General features: G+C 28.1%; 2 protein-coding genes across 2 annotated transcripts; both read right to left on the bottom strand.

Annotated features, from left to right (window-relative positions):
* Positions 1 to 9556: 9556 nt before the first annotated feature.
* On the bottom strand, positions 9557 to 10654 carry LOC127246823 (phospholipase A(1) DAD1, chloroplastic-like). The gene has a single exon (XM_051268414.1). It carries the CDS (start codon positions 10625 to 10627, stop codon positions 9557 to 9559), a length of 1071 nt encoding a protein of 356 aa, XP_051124371.1. The 5' UTR covers positions 10628 to 10654.
* An 8118-nt stretch (positions 10655 to 18772) lies between these two features.
* On the bottom strand, positions 18773 to 21380 carry LOC127250981 (uncharacterized). The gene is made up of 7 exons (XM_051274528.1): positions 21166 to 21380; positions 20759 to 20797; positions 20359 to 20496; positions 20008 to 20147; positions 19829 to 19917; positions 19556 to 19668; positions 18773 to 19407 (listed from the first exon to the last, which is right to left on the bottom strand). Exons 1-7 carry the CDS (start codon positions 21304 to 21306, stop codon positions 19084 to 19086), a joined length of 984 nt encoding a protein of 327 aa, XP_051130485.1. The 5' UTR covers positions 21307 to 21380; the 3' UTR covers positions 18773 to 19083.
* Positions 21381 to 21564: the final 184 nt, after the last annotated feature.

Genomic DNA, 21564 nt, shown 5'->3' with positions numbered 1-21564 from the left:
AATCTCACGGTCATAAATTCAACTTCTACACCACCCGGCCATCCTTACATGACTCTAAATAATACCCCCTTCGTCCCAAAACTATAGTTTGAGTTGTGTTTAACACGAGATTTAAGGAATATTGATATTATATTGGTAGTGAGTAAAAAGTACGGATAAAAGACTTTTTTGTCCTCATGAGTATATTAGTGTAAAAAGTAGTGACAATTGTGCAATAATAATGAAAAAGTAAAGGTAATTTTACAGTTATATGATTATTTATGAAAATGAGACTATTGTTTTGGGACGAACAAAAATGGTAAACAAGACTATTGTATTGAGAGGGAAATGTTATATATTTTTTTTTGGATGACGTGAGAGAGAGTATATTTTTATCTAATAGATGGTTCCATTCAATTATCTATTTTAACCTCACTTTTATTTCTATTTGCCCAAATTTTATCTCACAATTCACTATTGACCTCACTAAATACGTGTGTTGATGTATTTTTTCAACAATAAAAAATAAAATTCGAAAATAGAGATTATCTTCGAATTTGATAAAATAAGTGCATGAGATTAGGAATCTTTAAACACTATAGGATACATAAATAAAATAGTAAAAATAAAACTACAGACTAGAAAATAAAGTGGTGATCCCCAAAAGCAATTCTCTTGAATTTGATGTCGATTGAAAATGCCTTGTCCGAACAGACCCGAATCTTTAAATAACCCCTTAAAGTTACGGTTTGAACCGGCATCTGGTCGATTACAGCAACCGCTGTCAACCGCCCACCAGGTTCCCCTCTGTTGATACGTGTGTTAACCGACTCACTAACCGCTCTCACCAATTACAGCGCTCAACTGAGTTGTTTAACCGCCCGTCTTGCCTGACTCCTCTTCACCCAGCCTTATCACATCCGACCTCCGCACCTGACTGGATCACATCTGACCTTAGTTCCCGACCTTATCATGCCCTATCTCCTTGTCCGACCTTATCACGTCCGACCTCACTGCCCGACCTTATCACGCCCGACCTCCGAGCCCGACCTACTCACATCCGACTTCAGCGTCCGACCTTTGTGCCCGACCTTACCGTGTCCGATCTTAACATCCGACCTGATCACGTCCGACCTCCGTGCCCGATCTGATCACGCTTGACCTTAGTGCCCGACCTTACCGCGTCCAATCTCCACACTCGACTTAATCACGTCCGACCTCCGTGCCCGACCTGATCATGCCCGACCTTAGTGTCCGACCTTACCGCGTCCGATCTCAACACCCGACCTAATCATGCTCGACCTCAGTGCCCGACCTTATTATACCTGGGCTCCGCATCCGACCTTATCATACATGAGCTCCATGTCCAACCTTATTACACCTGGATTCCGCACCCGACCTTATCGTACCTGAGCTCCGTGTCCGACCTTATTACCCCTGGGTTCCGCACCCGACCTTATCGTACCTGAGCTCCGTGTCCGACCTTATTACACCTGGGTCCCGCACCCGACCTTATTGTACCTGAGCTCCGCATCCGACCTTATTATACCTGAGATCCATGTCCGACCTTATTACACCTGGATTCTGCACCCGACCTTATTGTACCTGAGCTCCGCCTTTTCCCAAGGAAGCTTTTTCCCTAATCAGCATTTATATATGGGCTTTTTGAAAGCCAATTAAACTCGAATAAACCTTAACCTAATTTAATAGGCTCATTCTCAAAAAACCCTACCCATCCTTTTTTTTTATGCTCAACAATGTGTTTGTTTTGTTTTAGCTTTTTCTATTATAATTTACCCACCAGCCCTAAGTCCCAATAAAAAATGAAGCCTTTTGTTTGGACAGACATTATAAATTAATTATTTAAACGGTGAAAATTAGTTATTTAATGATTTAAAAATATTTAAAATATATATTTAAATATTTTTAAAATTATATTTTACTAAAAAATATATAATATGTATATTATTTTGTAAATAATATAATTTTATATAATACAAATAAATAAATAAGTAAAAAAGTATATTTATTTATTTATTTATTTGTTATCATAAATTAATTTTATAAAGAATAAGGAATTTTAAAAGTAAATAAAAATATTTGTTAATTGAGAGAGAGAAATAGAAATATATGGGTTTTAAGTGGCTCCTGAAGATTATAAATTTAATTAAATTGATTTAGATTTGTTAAATGAATTTAAAATTGATAAATTTATTTAAAATAGAGAGATTTTGATTGAGAAAAAAAAAAAAGGTCATATGTAACGGAAAACAGTGAGTATTATTTTTGCTTATTTTCCTAATTTTTTTTTAAAAAAAAAACACTAAAAATCTTCTAAACTATATGACCGAATGTCTATTTTCTTTCTTTATATAATTATGTAATTATATTATTAATAGTTGTATATGATAGATGAAAATTTGATGAAAAATATTATTGATATGTTGAACTAATAAAATCTTATTTAGGTGAAATAGTTGTTGATTTAAAATTTTATATACAAAGTTCAGATATTTTTACTTTAAAGTATAAAAATTTTATTTTCTTAGAAAGAAAATAATAGAATCTAGACTATGAACAAAATATAATGAACCATAATATTCAATAGTACTAATAAATTTAAGGTTCAAATCTAAATATTGCAAGAAAAAAAAAAAAAAAAAAAAAAAGAAAAGAAAGAGAAAGTCAAGTCATAAAAGTTAAAATAGAATTATTCTGGTAAGAATATTTCATTATTTAAAGCTACACAAAGAAAATAATAAGGGACAAATACTCTTTTTGTATTTATTTATATTATATGATTTAAATATAATCCAATCTTCAACGACAGTTACTTAAAAGATATCTAATTTGATTGACTAGGAATAATACAAAATATTTTAATACACATAATATTACTCCCTCTGTTCCGGATATTTTGTCAATTTTACCGTATACACATAGGGTATAATTAGTAGATATTAAAAATATATTAGTAAAAATAATTATCATATAATAAAAAATAATTATAGATTAAGATAAATATAATTTATTAGTATAATTAAAATTAAAAAAAAAAATTATAAATTAAATTTTTTAAAATAAAATTAAAATGTATAATTTTAGAAGTTGAACGGAGTAAGTGGTATTTAGTATGTAATACCTTAGTTAGTTAGAGGAGTATGTATATATACATATTTAAATAAAGAATTTTCATATGATATAAAAAGTTCGGTATGTTATTTAGTGATTTTTTTTTTTTTTTTTTAAATGCTATATGGAGGGTGTGTTTTGCTATATATGATGAGATTAGGATTGATAAAATTAATTTTAATTGATTTAATTTCATATATATTTAATATATTAAAATTTAGAATTGATTAAAATCCGATATAATAATATATTGGTCGAAGATAATTAATTCTATTTCGATAAATGAAATTAATTTATCTCAAATAATATTTGTAATAAAAATTATTATTCTTATATTCAATTAAGAAAATAAAAATAATATTAATTAATTTCATGAATATATAATATTTTTAAAAAATCTTATGTATAATAATCATATTTTTTAATATAAACACACTTTTAATGTACACGTTATGAGATAAAATAATATTTCTCTCATTTCAATTGAAAACATTTTCTTATATTTTTTGTTTGTCCCCAAAAAGTATTATTTTTAAAGTAATTATATAATAATATCAAAATATTTTTAATTTTGACATAAATTATAAATATACAATTACACATAAAATGAATTTATAAATAAAGTATACATGACAAAATTGTCAAAATTACTTTATATATTTTCACTTATCTATAAATTACTACTTCATATGTCTAACTCTAAAGCACTATTACGATGTTTTTACAGTATATTAAAAAATAACAGTAAAAATGCGTAAAAAAATTTGACATTTTTGTCATTTAATTTTATGTATAAAATAATTATATATATAATATATTTATAATTTAGATATATTTTTTTTATTTTAATATTAGTACATAATTATTTTTACTAAAATAATAAATAAATACTTTGAATTGAAATAGAAAACTACTATTTAGTAATCTAATATAGAAATACTTTTGGAACGAAATTTCAGATAATATATTTTTATAAAACTTACAAAATAAATATTGAAAAAGAAAAGAAGTGTAATATACTGCACCCAAATTCACACGTGACTCATGAAACATAAAAGATAAAATGAATTAAGAATTAATAAGTTAAAAGAATGAGACGAGACTTAATACAATCGCTTAGTGGTTTGTAATGAATATGTGACTTGAGTTTCTTTATTTATTTTTATTTAAAATAATTTTATAGATTGTATTTATATATATATATATATTTTTTATGTTGTTTTATTTTGCATTCAATTCTCATAAACAAAACATACATATTACAGTAAATTAGCAAATAAAAAAAAATAAAAAAATCCAATAAGGAACAATTCAAAGATTAGGCCCATTATACATAAAATATAAGTTTAATCATTATATATGCTACCATTTTTATTTTTTTTTTATTTTTAAATTAGAATGTAGAGCTACTGTCTAATTTATTACTTCTTCCGTCCCACATGCTATATTCACGTTGCCGTTTCAGTCTGTCTCATATACCATATTATTTTCTTTTTTTGAAAAATAATTATATATTTTAATGTCATTGTAAACTTTTTAATTTTATTTTTTTAAAATTTTAATTAAACTAATTAATTATTTTAATTTTAATTTATAATTATTTATATTATAAAATAATTATTTTTATTAATATATTTTTAATTATTTACTAATTACACACTATTATACATTGTAACAGACACGATAGATGGGAGGACGGAGGCAGTAATTAATTCATTTTCTATAAAAATAAAGTGGACACATTTGAAAGTCCCAAATTTGCTGTTAATGATGGTCTACAAATTTAGGACAGATGTCTAAATACGTAAATTTCTAGAAGCCTAAACCCGCCGCAATTTTTAGATTATAAGCGCCGACCTGTCCTTCTCGCTACTATTTCTTACATCTTACGTCACCAAATTTATATAGTTAATTAATTTAATTAAATTTTTTAGAAAAATTAAATATGTTTAATTAAAATATATAATAATATTTTTGTTTTTTAAAAAAATATTTTCTCCTCCGGCCGTTTTTAAAAATTATATTTACTTTTTGTGTCATTGTATATAATATTAAAAAATATTTATATATTTGTACAAATTTTTGTACAAATATCTTTATGTTAGTATTATAAGACATTAATAAAAAATATTTTTACAATTTTATTTTTTAATTTACAATATGTTTTGATATAATAATTAATATTCAAATATCAATACGCAAAAAATAAATAAAATTTTTAAAGCCAAACGACTGTTGTAATAAACTATGAAATAAGAAACCGACTAAAAACGGCAATATGAACAAAAATTTGACATAGAAGGAGTATTATAATACTCTATTATATCTGTATATATTTTATTACTTATACTAATAACAAATTAAATGTAACTAAAGTTTGATGGGAAAAAAATATATTTTATTGTGTATAAAGGTATGTGAATTAAATATTTTTCAAAATATAATGTATATATATTAATTAGTTCCTCTTTATTTACTTGTTATATATACTTTTTATTATTTTTATTCGTTTAAGTACGCAATAGAAACTTTACTTTTTACTAAATTGATGATACTAAATACCATTAATCTTACATTTATTTATGTTAATATTATTATATTAATAAATATATTATTTCTTATACTCTTATACAAAAAGTAAATTTATACATTTCCGATGTATGAATAAAGTATAAAATAAGGTAGTTATATGTTCATAATTTTATGTGAATATAAATATATTTTATTAGTTGTAATGAGATTATATTTATTACTTTTAATGTCTAGTAAATTTATAAAAATATATATATTTACCTTTTATACAGAATTTAAGAAATATGTTTATTTTAATTATAGTATATAGCTTAAAATAGTGTAAAAATACATTTTTATTTTATTTTTTAAAGTAAAAATAATAGTATAATGATAAATATGTAAAAAATTAGGGATATTTGTATTTGATAGTAGAGTTCATAATTAGTAAAATGATAAAAAGTATATGTTGTTATAGAACATATAAAAATAACAAAATTTATATTCTTACGCGAAAAAAAATTTATTTGTTTTATATTATTTGACCACCATTAATATGACTATTTTTTTCATCTCTTATAAATAAATTATTTTAATTCAATTTTTTTACAATAATACCCTTAATAAATATTTTAAAAACGAATATTTACATTACCATTGAATGAAGATAGTAAATCAAGATATTAATAAAGACAATTAAAATTTATAAAATGAGGGTATTTGTAATTCTAATATTGTTAAAGTGTGCTTCGATTTAACATTTTTTGGCACTTATTTATGAGGTTTTATTATTTTGAAATTTAATTTATTTTAAATTTTATTTAAACACTCATTCAAATGAGTTGATAAAAAGACAAAAGAAATTGAATAAAAAATGACACTCCTTCCGTCTCGACTAATTTATTCTATTTAGATTAGGCACAAAATTTTAGGTATTATATAATTAGTGAGTAATTAAAAAATATATGAATAAAAATAATTTTAAATTAAGATTAAAATTATTAAATAATTTATTTAAAATTAAAAATTATAAATTTTTAAATATAATTAACGGGTATAATTGTATTTCTAAAAAAAATTATATAATATAAATAAAAATAGAGAAAATAGACAAATTAGGTGTACATAAACTAAGTAATGAGATATTGTTGTTGTTTAAAAAGGCAATGATTGGAAGTTTAGTCAGAGATTTGAATCAGGATGGCCCAATAAGAGGACGTCACGTGGCCGTCGTGGATGGCGTGGATGCGGACTCAATTTTGATTATTTGACATTTAACTGACATATATGCAATTAAAGTCTACATTAATTGACATTTTTATTAATTAAATAATAATAATATTATTATTTTTAGAAAAATAAATAAAATAAAATCAAAAGGAATTGATAGGGAGCTAGCTAGCTTGCTAGCTAGTTTACATTCAGACCTCTCCGACCAGGACCACTGTATTCATGACTTAAGTAGTACTCTCTTTGTCATTTAATTTTTTATTTTTATTTTTTATTATCATCCAAATTTGTTTTTATTTTTTTTAGTAAAAAAATATTATTTATTTTATTAAAAAAAATAAAAATTTTTATTCTTATACATATTTTTTTAAAATCTGTGCCTGTTAAATGAGCACACAATTGAATGACGGAGAAAATATTTAAATTAAATAAATTAAAATTAAATTAAATTAAAGTACAATAAATATAGCTGTCACCTAGAAAAGAACATAATCCAAATGTCAACTCAAGTCTATCAAATATTTGGTGAGGCGCTGCCAAATTACTCAAGATTTTCGGACATCCTAATTGAAATATTCACAAGGACTATTCTTTTTTATATTTATCATTAAACTGAAAATAAATCATTAAAGTAAAACCCAATAAATATATTTAACAACAATAGATCGAATATAAAAAAAAAAAAAAGGAAAAATGTTGATCATAAAAAAATATAAAAATATTGAACACTTCAATCGAGAAGTATATATATATATATTTTGGATTAACACATCAATATATACTTCGTGTCTACAAAAAAGATCTTACCAAAACCTTAAACTATATATATACAAGTCGATTTAATTAATTATAACAATAAAGTATTAGCTTAAAAAGGCAATTATTTAATGAGTTTAATTACTAATTAATAGCAAAATTCTATTGTAATCAAATTAATCTGTTTTTTTTTTTTTTTTTTAAATGAGTAATTGGTGATAAAAAAGTAAATTGCATTTGAGTTTCAAGGCCTAATTAACTAACAAAATGTATAGCCCATAGTCTATTTAGACTGCAGATAATGCATGCATTTTCCACGTATGATTTAATATATATATATATATATATAAACAAAGACTATAGCACTATCTAATTTTTTTTACTAAATATGGGACATTTACAATCTTATATATTTACTAATTTTCCAATATAATATTCTTATTCTTTTTATAAAACCGAAAATTGTTAATTACATACACATATATATATATTGTAAGCATTATAATTTATTTATTTATTTATTTCATATTGAATATATTTTATTAAATTACAAAATTGAAAACACTTTAACTAATAATTTAAATTTATTTTAAATAAATTATATTTGAATGTTTAAACAAACACCATTTCACAAGTTATTGCATGCCATCCATCACTTACATCTTATGTATTAATACTATTGACATACTGTTATTCCTTCGGCTTATAAGTAATTATAACTATATATATATAGTTTTTGATATATTGATATGAATTAAAATGAAAAGGAAAGGCTAGGCTAGGCTAGGCTTTACTAAATTAAACGTGTCATATATAAATACACTGTATTTTATTTATTTTTTTTCAAAAAAAAAGGAAAAAGAAAAAAGAGAATACTTGCATGTTGAAATTAGAAGAGAAGAGAAGGATTTCAGGATTTGATATCATGATATTGAAATATCCCATCAAATTGGATCATCTTTGATCTTGACTGACAGCTTGGCACTAATATTAATAATAATAATAATAATAATAATAATTATATATATATATATATATAAAGCCAATATCCATACCAAATTTGTATGATTCTCCACTTTCTCCACATTATACAATAATCATATCCGTCATCTCCATCTGAATAATAATAATAATAATAATAATAATAATAATAATAATGATGATGATGATGTATACGGCGACAGTGACACTATACGCTCAAATTCAATCCATTTTCCATATAAATCCTCTTTTCCCCCAAACTGAGACGCCCACATTCGCCACCTAAAATACACTCCAATAATAATTACTATTATAATTAAATTAAATAAAAAAAAAGAAAGATATATAGATATCCACTGCCAACAACAACAATAACAACGTTGTTGACCGTTTCTCCCTTCCCTCGTCTCCTCGTACGTACGTTTGTTGTTGGTGGTGATTGGTTGTGGACGGCGGCCGTTTTTAAATTTCCAATCAGCCAGCGGGTCGGTGATCTTAAATTAATTCAATCTCCCCTAACTCTCCCGTTTTTACGGACATACTACTATTCTACGTACTCTTCTTACTTATATATTTTATTTTATCTAGATCCTAGAAGAAGACCTCAGCTCCCGATCAAAATATTCAACCTTTTCGGGCGTTGTGGTCCTGGACTCATCAGTCTCCAACTATTAATTTGTTGATGATGCTTGCTTGCTACTGTAATCAAATGGAGTAGTAATATTTATTAATCCTGGAAAATATATGTAGACGAGAAGGTCTTGCTTGTTGTTGGTCACACACAGCTTGCAGTTTTGGGGATGGATGAATGAATTAAAAAGGAAATAGTGAATTAATTAATTAAGGAAGCAATTTAATTTATTGCACCATTCATCTTCTGTACAGTTTATGTAAACTAGTTAGCAATTAGTGCATTATATATATATATATATATATATATATTTAATTAATTAGCTCTGTTCAATTTTTAATTCCCAATTAAGGTGGTATTGGTCATAAACTGCCGCGCCGTCTGCCGGAACGGGCAGTTGGAGCTGACAAAGCCGTTCACGAGATGGAGATACGTCTTCAGATCGTGACACGTGGCAATATCGATGTCCTTCAGGTCCGAGTCGCGGCTGCTCAGCCGGAGCTCGCACCCCACGTCGGCGTACACCCATTGCGCCTCCTCCACCAGTCTCTGAATCCATCCCGTCAGATTCCCCGCCGCCGGCGCCGGCGACTCCTCGCCGCATTCGTCGACGACGAATCCGGGGACTTTGGTGATAAGGTCGTCGGAGTTTACAATTCGCAGCACTTTCGTCCCCTGCTCCTCCAGCCGGCACCGGAAACTCCAATTTCCGACGCGCGGCCCGGCGAACGAGATCACCGTCACCATCGGAGATTCCCCGAACGTCTCCTTGATATCGTACGCCGCCAGCGTCGCCAGCGCCGCCCCGAGCGAGTGGCCGGTGAATGTGAAGCTCAGCGGCTCGTCGCCGCCGTACTTCTCCAGAATCCTCCCGACTTCCTCCCGCACCAGCTCCCGGAGGCTCCGGCGGTCCCCGTCGCCGGAGGTGTACAGGCTGCGAAACCCCCTCTCCACCATCTGTTCGGCATTCGGCCGGAGCGGCGTCAGCGTCGCCCGGAGATTCTCCAGCCATTCCAGGCCGGTCGCCGTCCCCCGGAGCGCAATCACGACGTCGCGCCGGCCGAGCCGGGCGATCTCCTTCCGGTCCTGGCAGACCGCCACGTACCCGATCCAGCTCGACCGCATCGCCATCCAGGCCGGCGCCCGGTCGGCCCATCCGGGTAGCCGGATTCCGGAAGTGGCCGTCAGGTTCTTGGTGACCCGATAGCCCGTGCCCGCGAAACCCGCCTCCTCGAGCAGCTTACGTTTGGGGTAGAGACACGTGGCGTAGGTGGTGGACGTCGGATCAAAATCGCACGATCGATAAGCGGCCTCTACAAAATGGCCGTACCGTATGATCTCTCGCCGTAGGTTGTCGTCTAGCGGGTCGAGAAGACCTTCCCAATTCCCAATCCCCTGGTAATCCATCCACCTCGTACTCAGAGCATTTTTCAGGCTGCTGTAAGAATATTCCGTTGCCAGCTGGCACCCCATTCTTGCGGCGGCGCTCGAACCCCGACCACCGCCCTCCTTCATTTTCATCGGCACGGATTTCGTTTTCGCGCCGCCGCCGGCGCACACCAATTGGTCGCACCTGATGGTGCATGGCCGTACAGGTTTGACGGCTGAGAGCTTCATATTTTCTTAATTATATCGAAACCTTGGATTTGGTTTTGATTAATTTAAGGATCGATAATTGTCTGAAATACCCACACACACATACATACATATATATATATATTTATGTAAGTAGTGATATGTGTGTGGTGAGTGATGAGTGCAGCTAGCTATAGCTGTATTTGCCTATGGCTTTTTTCAATTTTCCCTCCCTCTCTCTCTGTGTCCCTCTCTCTCTCTAGATCTCTTACACGAAATTAAAAAGAGAGCAGTCGAGTAGGTGATATTTATAAGGACAAAAAGCACACGTACTTGTCGTAGAGTGTATGCATGCACTGTGGGCCAATTTTTTTCAGTAGGAACGCTAGATTTTTATTTTATTATATTTAATTAATTGGGCAAAATACAATTTGTTTGTTTTTGAGGAGTGGAATTCTCAACCTCACACATAAATAGTATTTCTTTCTTTTCCTTTTTCTTTTTTTTTTTTGGAAAAAATAAATAAAAAAGAAAGGATTTCTAATTTCAACAATAATCATAAATAAATAAAGGGCTGCGGTTGGCTCCGACCGTACATAACTGGAAAAACAGAATTACTGAAAGTGATCGACGGCGGAGGAGGCGATGGCCAAAACAAATCAACGGCCCACATCCAATCATTGGACGGAGAATGTGTACTTACGTTTTTGAGGACGGTAGCGCGTCGTTCTGCCACGTGTCCACCTGTCCTAACTCTTTGGACTACAACCAACCCCACTCGTAATTAATTAAATTTTTTTTTTTTAAAAAAAAATTAACCATTAAATTAATTAAATTAATTTCCTTATTTACTAATTTGCAGCTATGAAGGGAATCCATTATATTTAGCAAAAATTCTTGGTATAATAATTGTTTATGATTTAAATGACAACCATTTCCTCATTGACCAATTATTAAATTTGTTTCATTTTAGTTTTCTATAGTGACAATATGAATTCACATTCACATTGTACATTTTCTATTTTATGTTATTTTATTTTTTCCCATCATTTCATATGTAATTAATTAAAATCAAAGTCCTTAACTTTCAACATGTCACTCCTCACATTAATGCTCCGAAAACAATGTCGATTGAAGACCAAATAATTAATGAATCCTAACAACACAACATAATGTCTATACTATAAGGCACATTAATATGTTCTTTTGAAATTTAGGTTTTTTGTTTTTTGTTTTTTGTTTTGTAGTTTAAATAATATTTTGAATGTAATGTGTTGTGAGTGAACATACTTCTACACAATCATTATTGTTATATAGTAAAAATAAATAAATAAATAAATTAAAACAAACTCAGACATATTATTATTTGAACTCTGCGTTTTCCGAAAAAAATACACTATTTTATCTCACAAAATATCTCATCAAATATTATTTTAATACCAAACTTAAATCAAACTTTTTTCCAAACCAATTAAAAGAAACACACAGAAACACACAAGGTGTGTTTGTTTTGTGAGATTGTTGGAAATAATTTTTTTTTTTTTTATGTGAGGTATAGAGAATTATGTAAAAAATATAAAAATAATAAATGCGCGTAGTGTATTAATTTTTTAAGAAAAAACATATGGGAAGAAATATAGAAAGATCAAACACATAAAATTTCGATTAACTTGCTTCAACGACATAGTTTGGCACAGTATTAACATATGTTCCATGTCCAAATTCCCAATAGTTATAGAATCAATTTTTATGCCAATGTTAAAAAAAAAAAAAAAAACATCATTAAATGTACTATTGTTTATCAATTAATTTTTTCTTCTACATAACGATTAAATTATGTACTACTTGTTTGAATTTGTTGTCAAATAATATACAAAATATTAAATTATACTATAATAATAATTTTCACTGTTTACTTCTAAAAAATTTATAAAAACGAGTCCCGGTCAAATTGTTTCTAATCATGCATATGAAGACACGGCAATTTATTAGGATGTCGACGATTATTTCGAACATTATCTGTGTCGAAATAAATTATATGATCATCAAACTATAATATTGATTTGTCTCAACTTTTTTTATTTTTTATTTTTATAATATAAGATAAAATTTCCAAGCTAAATTGATAAATTGCAAATAGTAGTTATACTTTTGTTTCCATATATTCTAAAAATATTTTTACACTATTAATCAACATTATATATTTTTAAATAATATTATATCAAATATATATTTATTTACATGAAAAAAAATGTATTTCCTATGTAAAACATTACATCCAATATTTATTTAAATTACATCAAATATATATTTATTTATTCAATTTTTTACTATTTCCAAAATTCTGAAAAACCTCAACACACTTTACAAAACATGTCTAAACACAGCTTAATTAATACTATTTCAATTTAGAATTAAACTCTATTATTGAAGTGTACGTGTACATATACATATACATATACACATATATAGAGAGAGAGAGAAAGAGAGAGAGAGAGAGAGAGATGGTGAGCTGGCATTGGATGCACGAGGGTGGTTAGGGCCATGTAGGTTCAATTTATATACACTGAATTGTAGTCACTTTATTTTTACTTAGTCAAATTAGCCTCAATTAACAGTGTATATAAATAATTATTAATTCATGCACATGCAATTTCATGTGCCTCTTTTATTTCCCCCACATTTTATTTCTACATCTTATATATTCCAATCACTTTTAATAATGTTATTTTTATTTTTATTTCAGAAAAATATATATAACTTGCATGCATACAATGTTTTGCTAATTATATTGAAGCTGTCGTACAATATTTAAGGCCCCAATTCATCATACTTTTAACACATAGCTTCGAGTTTGTATCTTAGATTTGTATTATCATTTAATATGATTTCTAATTAATATATATATATTTTTATAAAACACATTAAAATATTAGAATTTAAATCAAAACTCAAACTCATGTACAAATATAGTTTAAATCCTTCTTGAATAAAAATTTTTTTGAATAAAAATAATTATTTGATGTGACATTTTGAATAGGAGATGACCATTCAGTACGACCCGATTGAACATTTTTATTATTAATCATGTAATGTGAAATTAAGTTTAAAAAAAAAAAAAGGTGAACCCACAATAAATTATTTAGCATAAAATTGATTGTGTTATGGATAATTGATTAATTGTATTTATTTTATTTTAAAAATAGATTATAGTTGGGAGTTTACGTATATTTGCGTGTTTTTGTCCTGTGAGTATTAAATTATTTACATTTTAGTCTTAATTGCTCGTATGTTTGAATCAAATATATGACATGTAAATAAATAATTAAGATCATAATCACTAGCTAACAATGTAACTAATTTTTTAAAAAAAAAAAGAGAAAAAAGTTAAATTACAGTAGTAATAAGATAAAAGTGATAATTGAAGATATCGTTATATATGTATATTTATGAGTAATGAGTGGTAGAACAAAAGGAGACATTGAAACAAGGGCTCTTTAGGGAGATTGAAATTTAGGTTTATTAAAAATAGAAATATGGAGGAGAATGGAAGGAATTTAATTGTGGCACATGGATAATGTTGTAGATCAATTTGTGCATGTGTTTTTTTGTCACACTACTATGATTTTTGTTTGGAATTTAGTACTATGAAATAGTAATGTTCTATTTCACACATGCAAAAATTATACCCCTTCCGTCTAAGCTAGAAAGTATATATATTTCTATTTTGGGACGCACAATTACTTTACATCACATCATTACTTTTACACCAAAAAATAAGAACAAAAATGTCATTATACTACTTTTAACTACCTATTATAATTAAAATACTATTATTTCTTAAACACTGCGCCAAAAGTAAATGTATACATTGTAAGTGGACGGAGGGAGTATATTGTTATCCTTATATATATATATATATATAACTGAATAAATGTACATATATTAGTAGCATTGGAATGATTAATCATGCACCACAAATTTTCATTACTATATAATATATATTGTTTATAATTTCTAAATAATTTGATAATTTGACAACAATAACAATTTATTATTTTATAAAATTCAATATTAGACAATTTACTCACCACGAATTAATTCAGCCATCTTTATCATTTTATTTTTATATATTTTTATTTTATAATTTTTTTATTTCAAACACATATATAGATGCAAATATATATGTATGTATGTGTATATAATATTTCAACACAACATGTTTGGTCTGGTCAGATATATACATGACAACTAAATTCTTTTTGCCACCAAAAAATAAAAATAAAAATTAATTAGTATATATTTGAATATATACAATTTTCCAACATGACATTAAATGAGATGATAGTTATATATATATATATATATATGTGTGTGGATTATTCATTTTTTTTTAAAAAAAAGATTAAACACTTTAATCGCATCTAAAGTTTTGTAATTTCTAATTTCAATTTTAATTGAATTAATTATTTATATTATACTGTAATTAATTTTACTAATATATTATATCTTCTGAAGTCTCCTAGTTTAAGATATTATATCTACGACGCGGGAAGTACTTTGGATATGCATTTATTAAATTAATTTTATAATAAAAAAAATCAAGCAATTATATAAATTTAAATTTAAAATAATCTATGATATATATATATATTATAATAATAATAACACATATATACGGTTATTATAAACCACAATTAGATCACGCAACCAACTTTATTGACTATAAAATACAATATAAATGAAAGCATACTAAATTAGGTTTACAAGCTATAAGTGGTAATTTAGTTTTAAATCCACTTATTAAATTAATTGGTTGAGTGTAATTGATTATTTTAATGGCTACCTATCAACTTCTAATTACATTATTAATTTCCACAAATGAATACTTATTTAGTTAAATATTTGTATGTGTAGAAGTTTTTTACAAGTTTCAAATTCATCACATAATTAAATATGTTGTGATAACTTCTTACATATACAAACAATTATATATATATAAAGAAAGTGTTCAAACTAAAAATAATATAAATTAATCATACGTAACGAGTCCATCTCTACATTATCGGACCATTTTTATAGGACTATTATTATCATTATTATTATTATTATTATTATTACTATTATTATTGATTGTCATCACATAATTATATTATACTTATATTTCATATTATTTTAAATATTACATAAACAAAAAATTTTTATATAAAATATTACTCCAACAATGTATTTAATTCACAAATAAAAATAAAAGGTACATAATTGAATTCATTGTTTTATGATTCCACATACCAAGGGTATGTTTTGTATTAGGTTTGGCTTGAGATTTTTTACTATTACAAAACTTTCTCTCCTAAAATAATATATATTTATTTTCAGGGGTATATATATATATTTTTTATAAGTTTGAAAAAAAATTGATTTGAGTTTGATATTAAAATAATATACAATGGAATGTTCTGTGAGAGAAAAAAAAATATATATTTTTGGAAAATAAAAATATGAGGCTTGTAAGTGTAAAGAAACAAACTTTAAGACCATCTCGAACCAATGAGGTTTTCTTTTATTTTTGCAGGGTGGGGAGAAAAAAATTGCTCCAACCCACTCTGCAGTTTTGCAGAATTCATTCGCTGGAATAAGCGGGTATTTTTTCTTTTTCTTTTTTAATACAATTATATATTTATTTATAAAATTATCTATTTATTTATATAGTTATCTACTTTTTTTTAATATTATCTATTTATTTACGTAGTTATCTATTTCTTTTTTATATTTATTTAATTTTTATTTTTTTAAATATCATCGGCAAAATAAAAAATTGCATTAATTTTTTTATTTTGTTTATATTTTTATATTTTATTTATTTTATTCTTTTTTTATTTTGTTTTAAGCTTATATTTTATATATTTTATTTTATTTTATTTTTGTTACTTTTAATTTTATTATTTTCTATTATAATTTTGTAATTAATATTTATAGTAAATTATTTATTTATTTAATATTTATTAAAATTTATAATTACTTGATTATGGTAAAATAATTATAAATTATTTATATTAAATTTAAAATGTTATAATATTTATAAATAAAAAAATAGCATTAATTATACAAAATATCATAACATTAAATAAAAGATAAACTTAAGAATACAATATAAAATTTTATTTGTAATTTAAAAAATTATGTAAAATAAAATATAAAGAGAATATTTTTTAACCCTGCAAAAATGAAATGTATGGTTGAAGAAGAGACCCTACAAAAAAAAATAGAGGGTAGGGTTGAAGATGGGTCACTGAGACTCTGCAAAAATGGAGAAATGTACCGTAGACCCTACAAAAATAGAATTATGGATTGGAGATAGTCTAATCCATCGGGTCTTTATTAGTTTTCATTATTAAATTTGCATTTTTCTTGCTATGCAAAATTTCAATATTAATTAGAATATTATAACGAATATATTATTTTTATTTTACTTATTTTATGTATATATATATATTTTCTGGCCATGCCATGGCATGAGAAACGTCACTTCTTACATAAAATGCAAAAACACATACATAGGTACAAATTATTGTACTACTATGTATTAAAAAAAATAATAATAATAATAATTGTACTACTTTGTATTAAATTAAATTATATATATACACTCTGGCAGTAGTGTCAGATTTTTTGTACAATCTGCAGACTATCTATGATGGGGAAAAAAAAAATCTTGTTGGCACTTTTTAAAATAGGTTTTTGTTTTTTTTTTTAAAAAATATTATCCTCAAAGTAAAAGTATATCTGGGCATTCTTTTTTAAATGCACTTACTCCTATTGCCTAAATTGTCACACCCCTACCCAAGTTAGTCTCTGATTTTTTCTTTGCTAAAAACTAAAATAAATAAAAATAGTAATATATATATATATATATATAAAATGAAATCAATTACATATGCTCAGCTCAAGTTATTATTATTGTGATTATTATTATTATTATTATTATTATTATTATTATTATTATTATTATTATTATAAGTTAAATATTTTTGTTTGGTAAACTTGATTGGGTGGGTTTGTACTTTGAACAATTGAACTTGGAATAATTTTAATAAAAATATGCTTGGGATGTATTGATTTAAATAAATAAATAAATGAAACGTTATATATGGTGTTTTTTCAATAAAAAATATTAATATATAAACAACCCTGAATTTTTATGTTCAAATACAAACACTACATCCAAATATATTTGCTTTATATGTATATATATATATTCATTAATTTAATTTTATCCTAAGAATTGGATTTCATTGCAAGCAATCGATTGGTTACTAATTTAGATGAACAATTAGATTCCAATTAAGAAAATAAATAATTAATATATTATAATTGAATGGTAGAAGGGAGATATTATGGTGTGAATTAATATATTGGAAAGGGGGAGATATTTAGAGTTTTTGAGAAAGCCATTTGGATGATTAGTTTCTTTATAATTGAATTTTAAATATTTTTTTTTTTTTAAAAAAAAAAAAAAAGTGAAAGTGGATGCACAATACAATGATTGAACAAGGCAAGGCAAGAAATTGATTGAAATAATATATATTTATATAGACATCATGGAAAAATTATTTGTATGAGGAAGAAAGTGAGTAGTAGCTGGATTTATTTTCATTCTACTCATTGGTTGATAATAATAATAATAATAATAATAATAATAATAATAATAATAATAATAATAATAATAGTAGTAGTAGTAGTTATAATGTGTATTTTTATGTGTCACATTATTACATTGTCCATAAGTATCCCAACATTCTCATCATTCTCACTGCAAGCATTTGTCCCCAAAAAAACTTTCTGCACAACCAACAAAAACCTCTTTTATCTCTGATACTTTCTGCTTCACTTCCATCATATAATCCACTTTTCTTTCCCATTTCTACAATATTATTTCATATCTTTATTTATTTAATGTTGCTAGAATTGAAATCAGAACCGTAAATAAAATAAATAAGACAAGAGAAATATTGACAATTTACTCTAATGGGCTGGACAGTAATCTATGGGCTCGGCCCAATAGAAAATTTTAGAGGCCCATTGACATAATCAGTCAATTTTGTCCTCCCATATAAAAGAGTTCTCTAGTCTTGAACTCTATTTGCATAAACACAATCAATTGATATGCATCTGATTATTATTATCAGCAGTACAAATAGTAAATATGATGATGAATTGGCTCAATTCATTTACAATACATAATGCAATGGTTTTGTATAAGAGCAGATTGAAATACTCATATAAGTTCAATCTTCAGAGGGATGCTCTTTCCTTACCCATTGACTTACTTGTTTCCTCGGATTTTGCTGCTTCCGGGCCGAATTACTGCGTCTCCTTGAGCCAGATATTCGGACAGAACTTTCTGGATTCGCATTGTTTGCTGATTGTGTTGAAGGGACAGTAATTGGCTGGGGGAGGAACATGCCTGGCTGGAGAACCTCTTCTTTTTTGGGTTCGATCAGGCCATTGTTTTCTTGCTGGAGTTTTAGAATGGCATCGAACTTCTGTTTTCTGATTTTCTCCGAATCAGATTGAAGTACATCTTCGTTGATGTTGATCCCACTGAAGTCCTATAGTTGAGAGAAAATAACAACTGTTAAGCCTTTTTTTGCAAGAAAACTACAAAGATTTGAGAATCAGAAGAAATGATAAAATTCAGAAAAACAGCAGCTTTGGCTATCGACGAATTTTCAGGGATTTGGAGATTGTGTGGCATACCAAATGGGTGAAATTCTCAACCAAGCCAAGAACATGTTTAATGTCCTTCTTTAGAAAAACTTTTCGACAGACCGGGCACTTGCCCGTACTTCCTTCCACCACTTTGCGCGTATCTATGCCAGTGAAAAAATTAAAGCATGGGAAATTGTTATATCAAGTGTTGGAAATAAATAAATGAAAGACATGAGCTACCGATAATAAGAAGGTTGTTTCTCCTCATTATGATACTAAAAACAATTCCAAATTGAAGTACTTAAGTGACTAGCAGCACACCTATTCGATCTTGAATAGAGGAAGAAGAATGACTGGATTCCTTTCCATTTTGCATCTTGGTCCAATTCCACCATCTGATGATGCAATTGCTACAAAAGTTGGAAAGATGAAAATTTTAAAATTAAATGTTAGTAAGAGTAACATAATGAAAGTTGCAAAAGAGTCTTAATGGAACTCACCAATGAAAGCAATGAAAACAAGACATTAACTTCATAAAGGGAAGAGAGTTGTTCTCTGCATTTTCATCAAGTAATGGATATAGACACAGGGGGCAGTCTCCCTCGGGGTGATTCATGGTAGAAAGCCTCTCCACTGCTTCCTAATAGATCATATGAGAACTCGTATATTACAAGAACCGTTTCAACGATCAAAACAAACAAGAGCAAAATAACTGCAATATCCTTTACAAATACTTCAGATTGCTACCATTTGAAGATAGAAAGCCAAACATTAATCCAGGAAACATCTTTGATATGGTGAGTTACACCAAGTCATTGAAAGAGGAATACAAAACTTGCACAATCTGTTACCTCACAAAGCGCCACGAGCATTAAACATGAGGCAAGCTCAGAAGCTTTATCCTGGATCCTGGCTATAAGATGTTTTTGCCTCTGCTCATCTAGACCCTTGGAGTCGATAATAGTAATATCAGGTGGGACTTCAGGGTACTGCCACCACAATATCAATAACCCGAGCAAAAATCATGAGACATATATCAAATCTCTGAACATGGAAGAGTTCTAAATTGAATAAAAGACAAATTATAAACCAGCAATAACCTAGAACCAAATGGGAATACTCGCAACGGCCGAATTCAATCAAATCTACAGAATTCTCTCTATAAAATAACTCAGTGGACAACCAATTGCCATTGTTAAGAATGTTATCACAAATGTGATAAGCATAGCCACATGTGTATGATGTCCTTACCTTGGAACCAGCATGAATTCCAATAGTTGCTTCAACAAACTGCAGAAAAAGGATCTGTCAGTATTGCTATTTTCTCAAAAACCTTTAACAAGGAGAAATCACACTTCAATATCAACAAGAAGTGCCCATAGAATTAACAAGAACATAATGCAACATCAGGAATAACCAATGACCTCTACTCATAGAAATCAGTGCCTAAGATGGTTCAATCCAGCATCAATCCGAACATAATTTACAACATATGTGAATTCACCAATCTCTCTTGAACAAAGCAATCTCGAAACTAAATAAAAATCCAGACCAGTGCACAAAGTGATCGACGTCTATTCCTATTCCCAGAGCAGCACGAGAAGCTAAAGCCACAAACAATACGAATTCCCAAAAGAATCTCCATTATATTCATATACCTGCTGTGAAGAGACTTCGGCGGTGCGCGGCTTAAGGTGAACGCAAAGATGTGGAGGAAAAGCTTCAATGACTCGGCAATCCTCACCGTACACCGCCTTGACAGCCTCCACTTCTGCCGCTATCGCTTCTTCCTCGGCCATCGGCGGCGGCGCAGCAGTCCGATCTCCTTTTTGGGACCAAAATTTATTTTAAAATATAAAATCCAAAATTAAAAAGCAATACTTACATTTCCAAACTTACCCCTACATCTAAATCATTAAATAACCCATATTTATTTAAGTTAAAGAATCGTGTTCCGTTGTGTGATTAATATTTTATATACTTATTTAATTGGATAAATTATTTTTTTTAGTCCCGTCACATACCTTTTATATTTTAGTCCCGATTCCGTCGCAAAC

This window comes from Andrographis paniculata, unplaced genomic scaffold, assembly GCF_009805555.1.
Source record: "Andrographis paniculata isolate CXL003 unplaced genomic scaffold, ASM980555v1 Contig10END, whole genome shotgun sequence".
Classification (NCBI taxonomy): domain Eukaryota; kingdom Viridiplantae; phylum Streptophyta; class Magnoliopsida; order Lamiales; family Acanthaceae; genus Andrographis; species Andrographis paniculata.
Note: the sequence above shows the minus strand (reverse complement) of the source record. Positions and strands in the feature narration are given on the sequence as shown.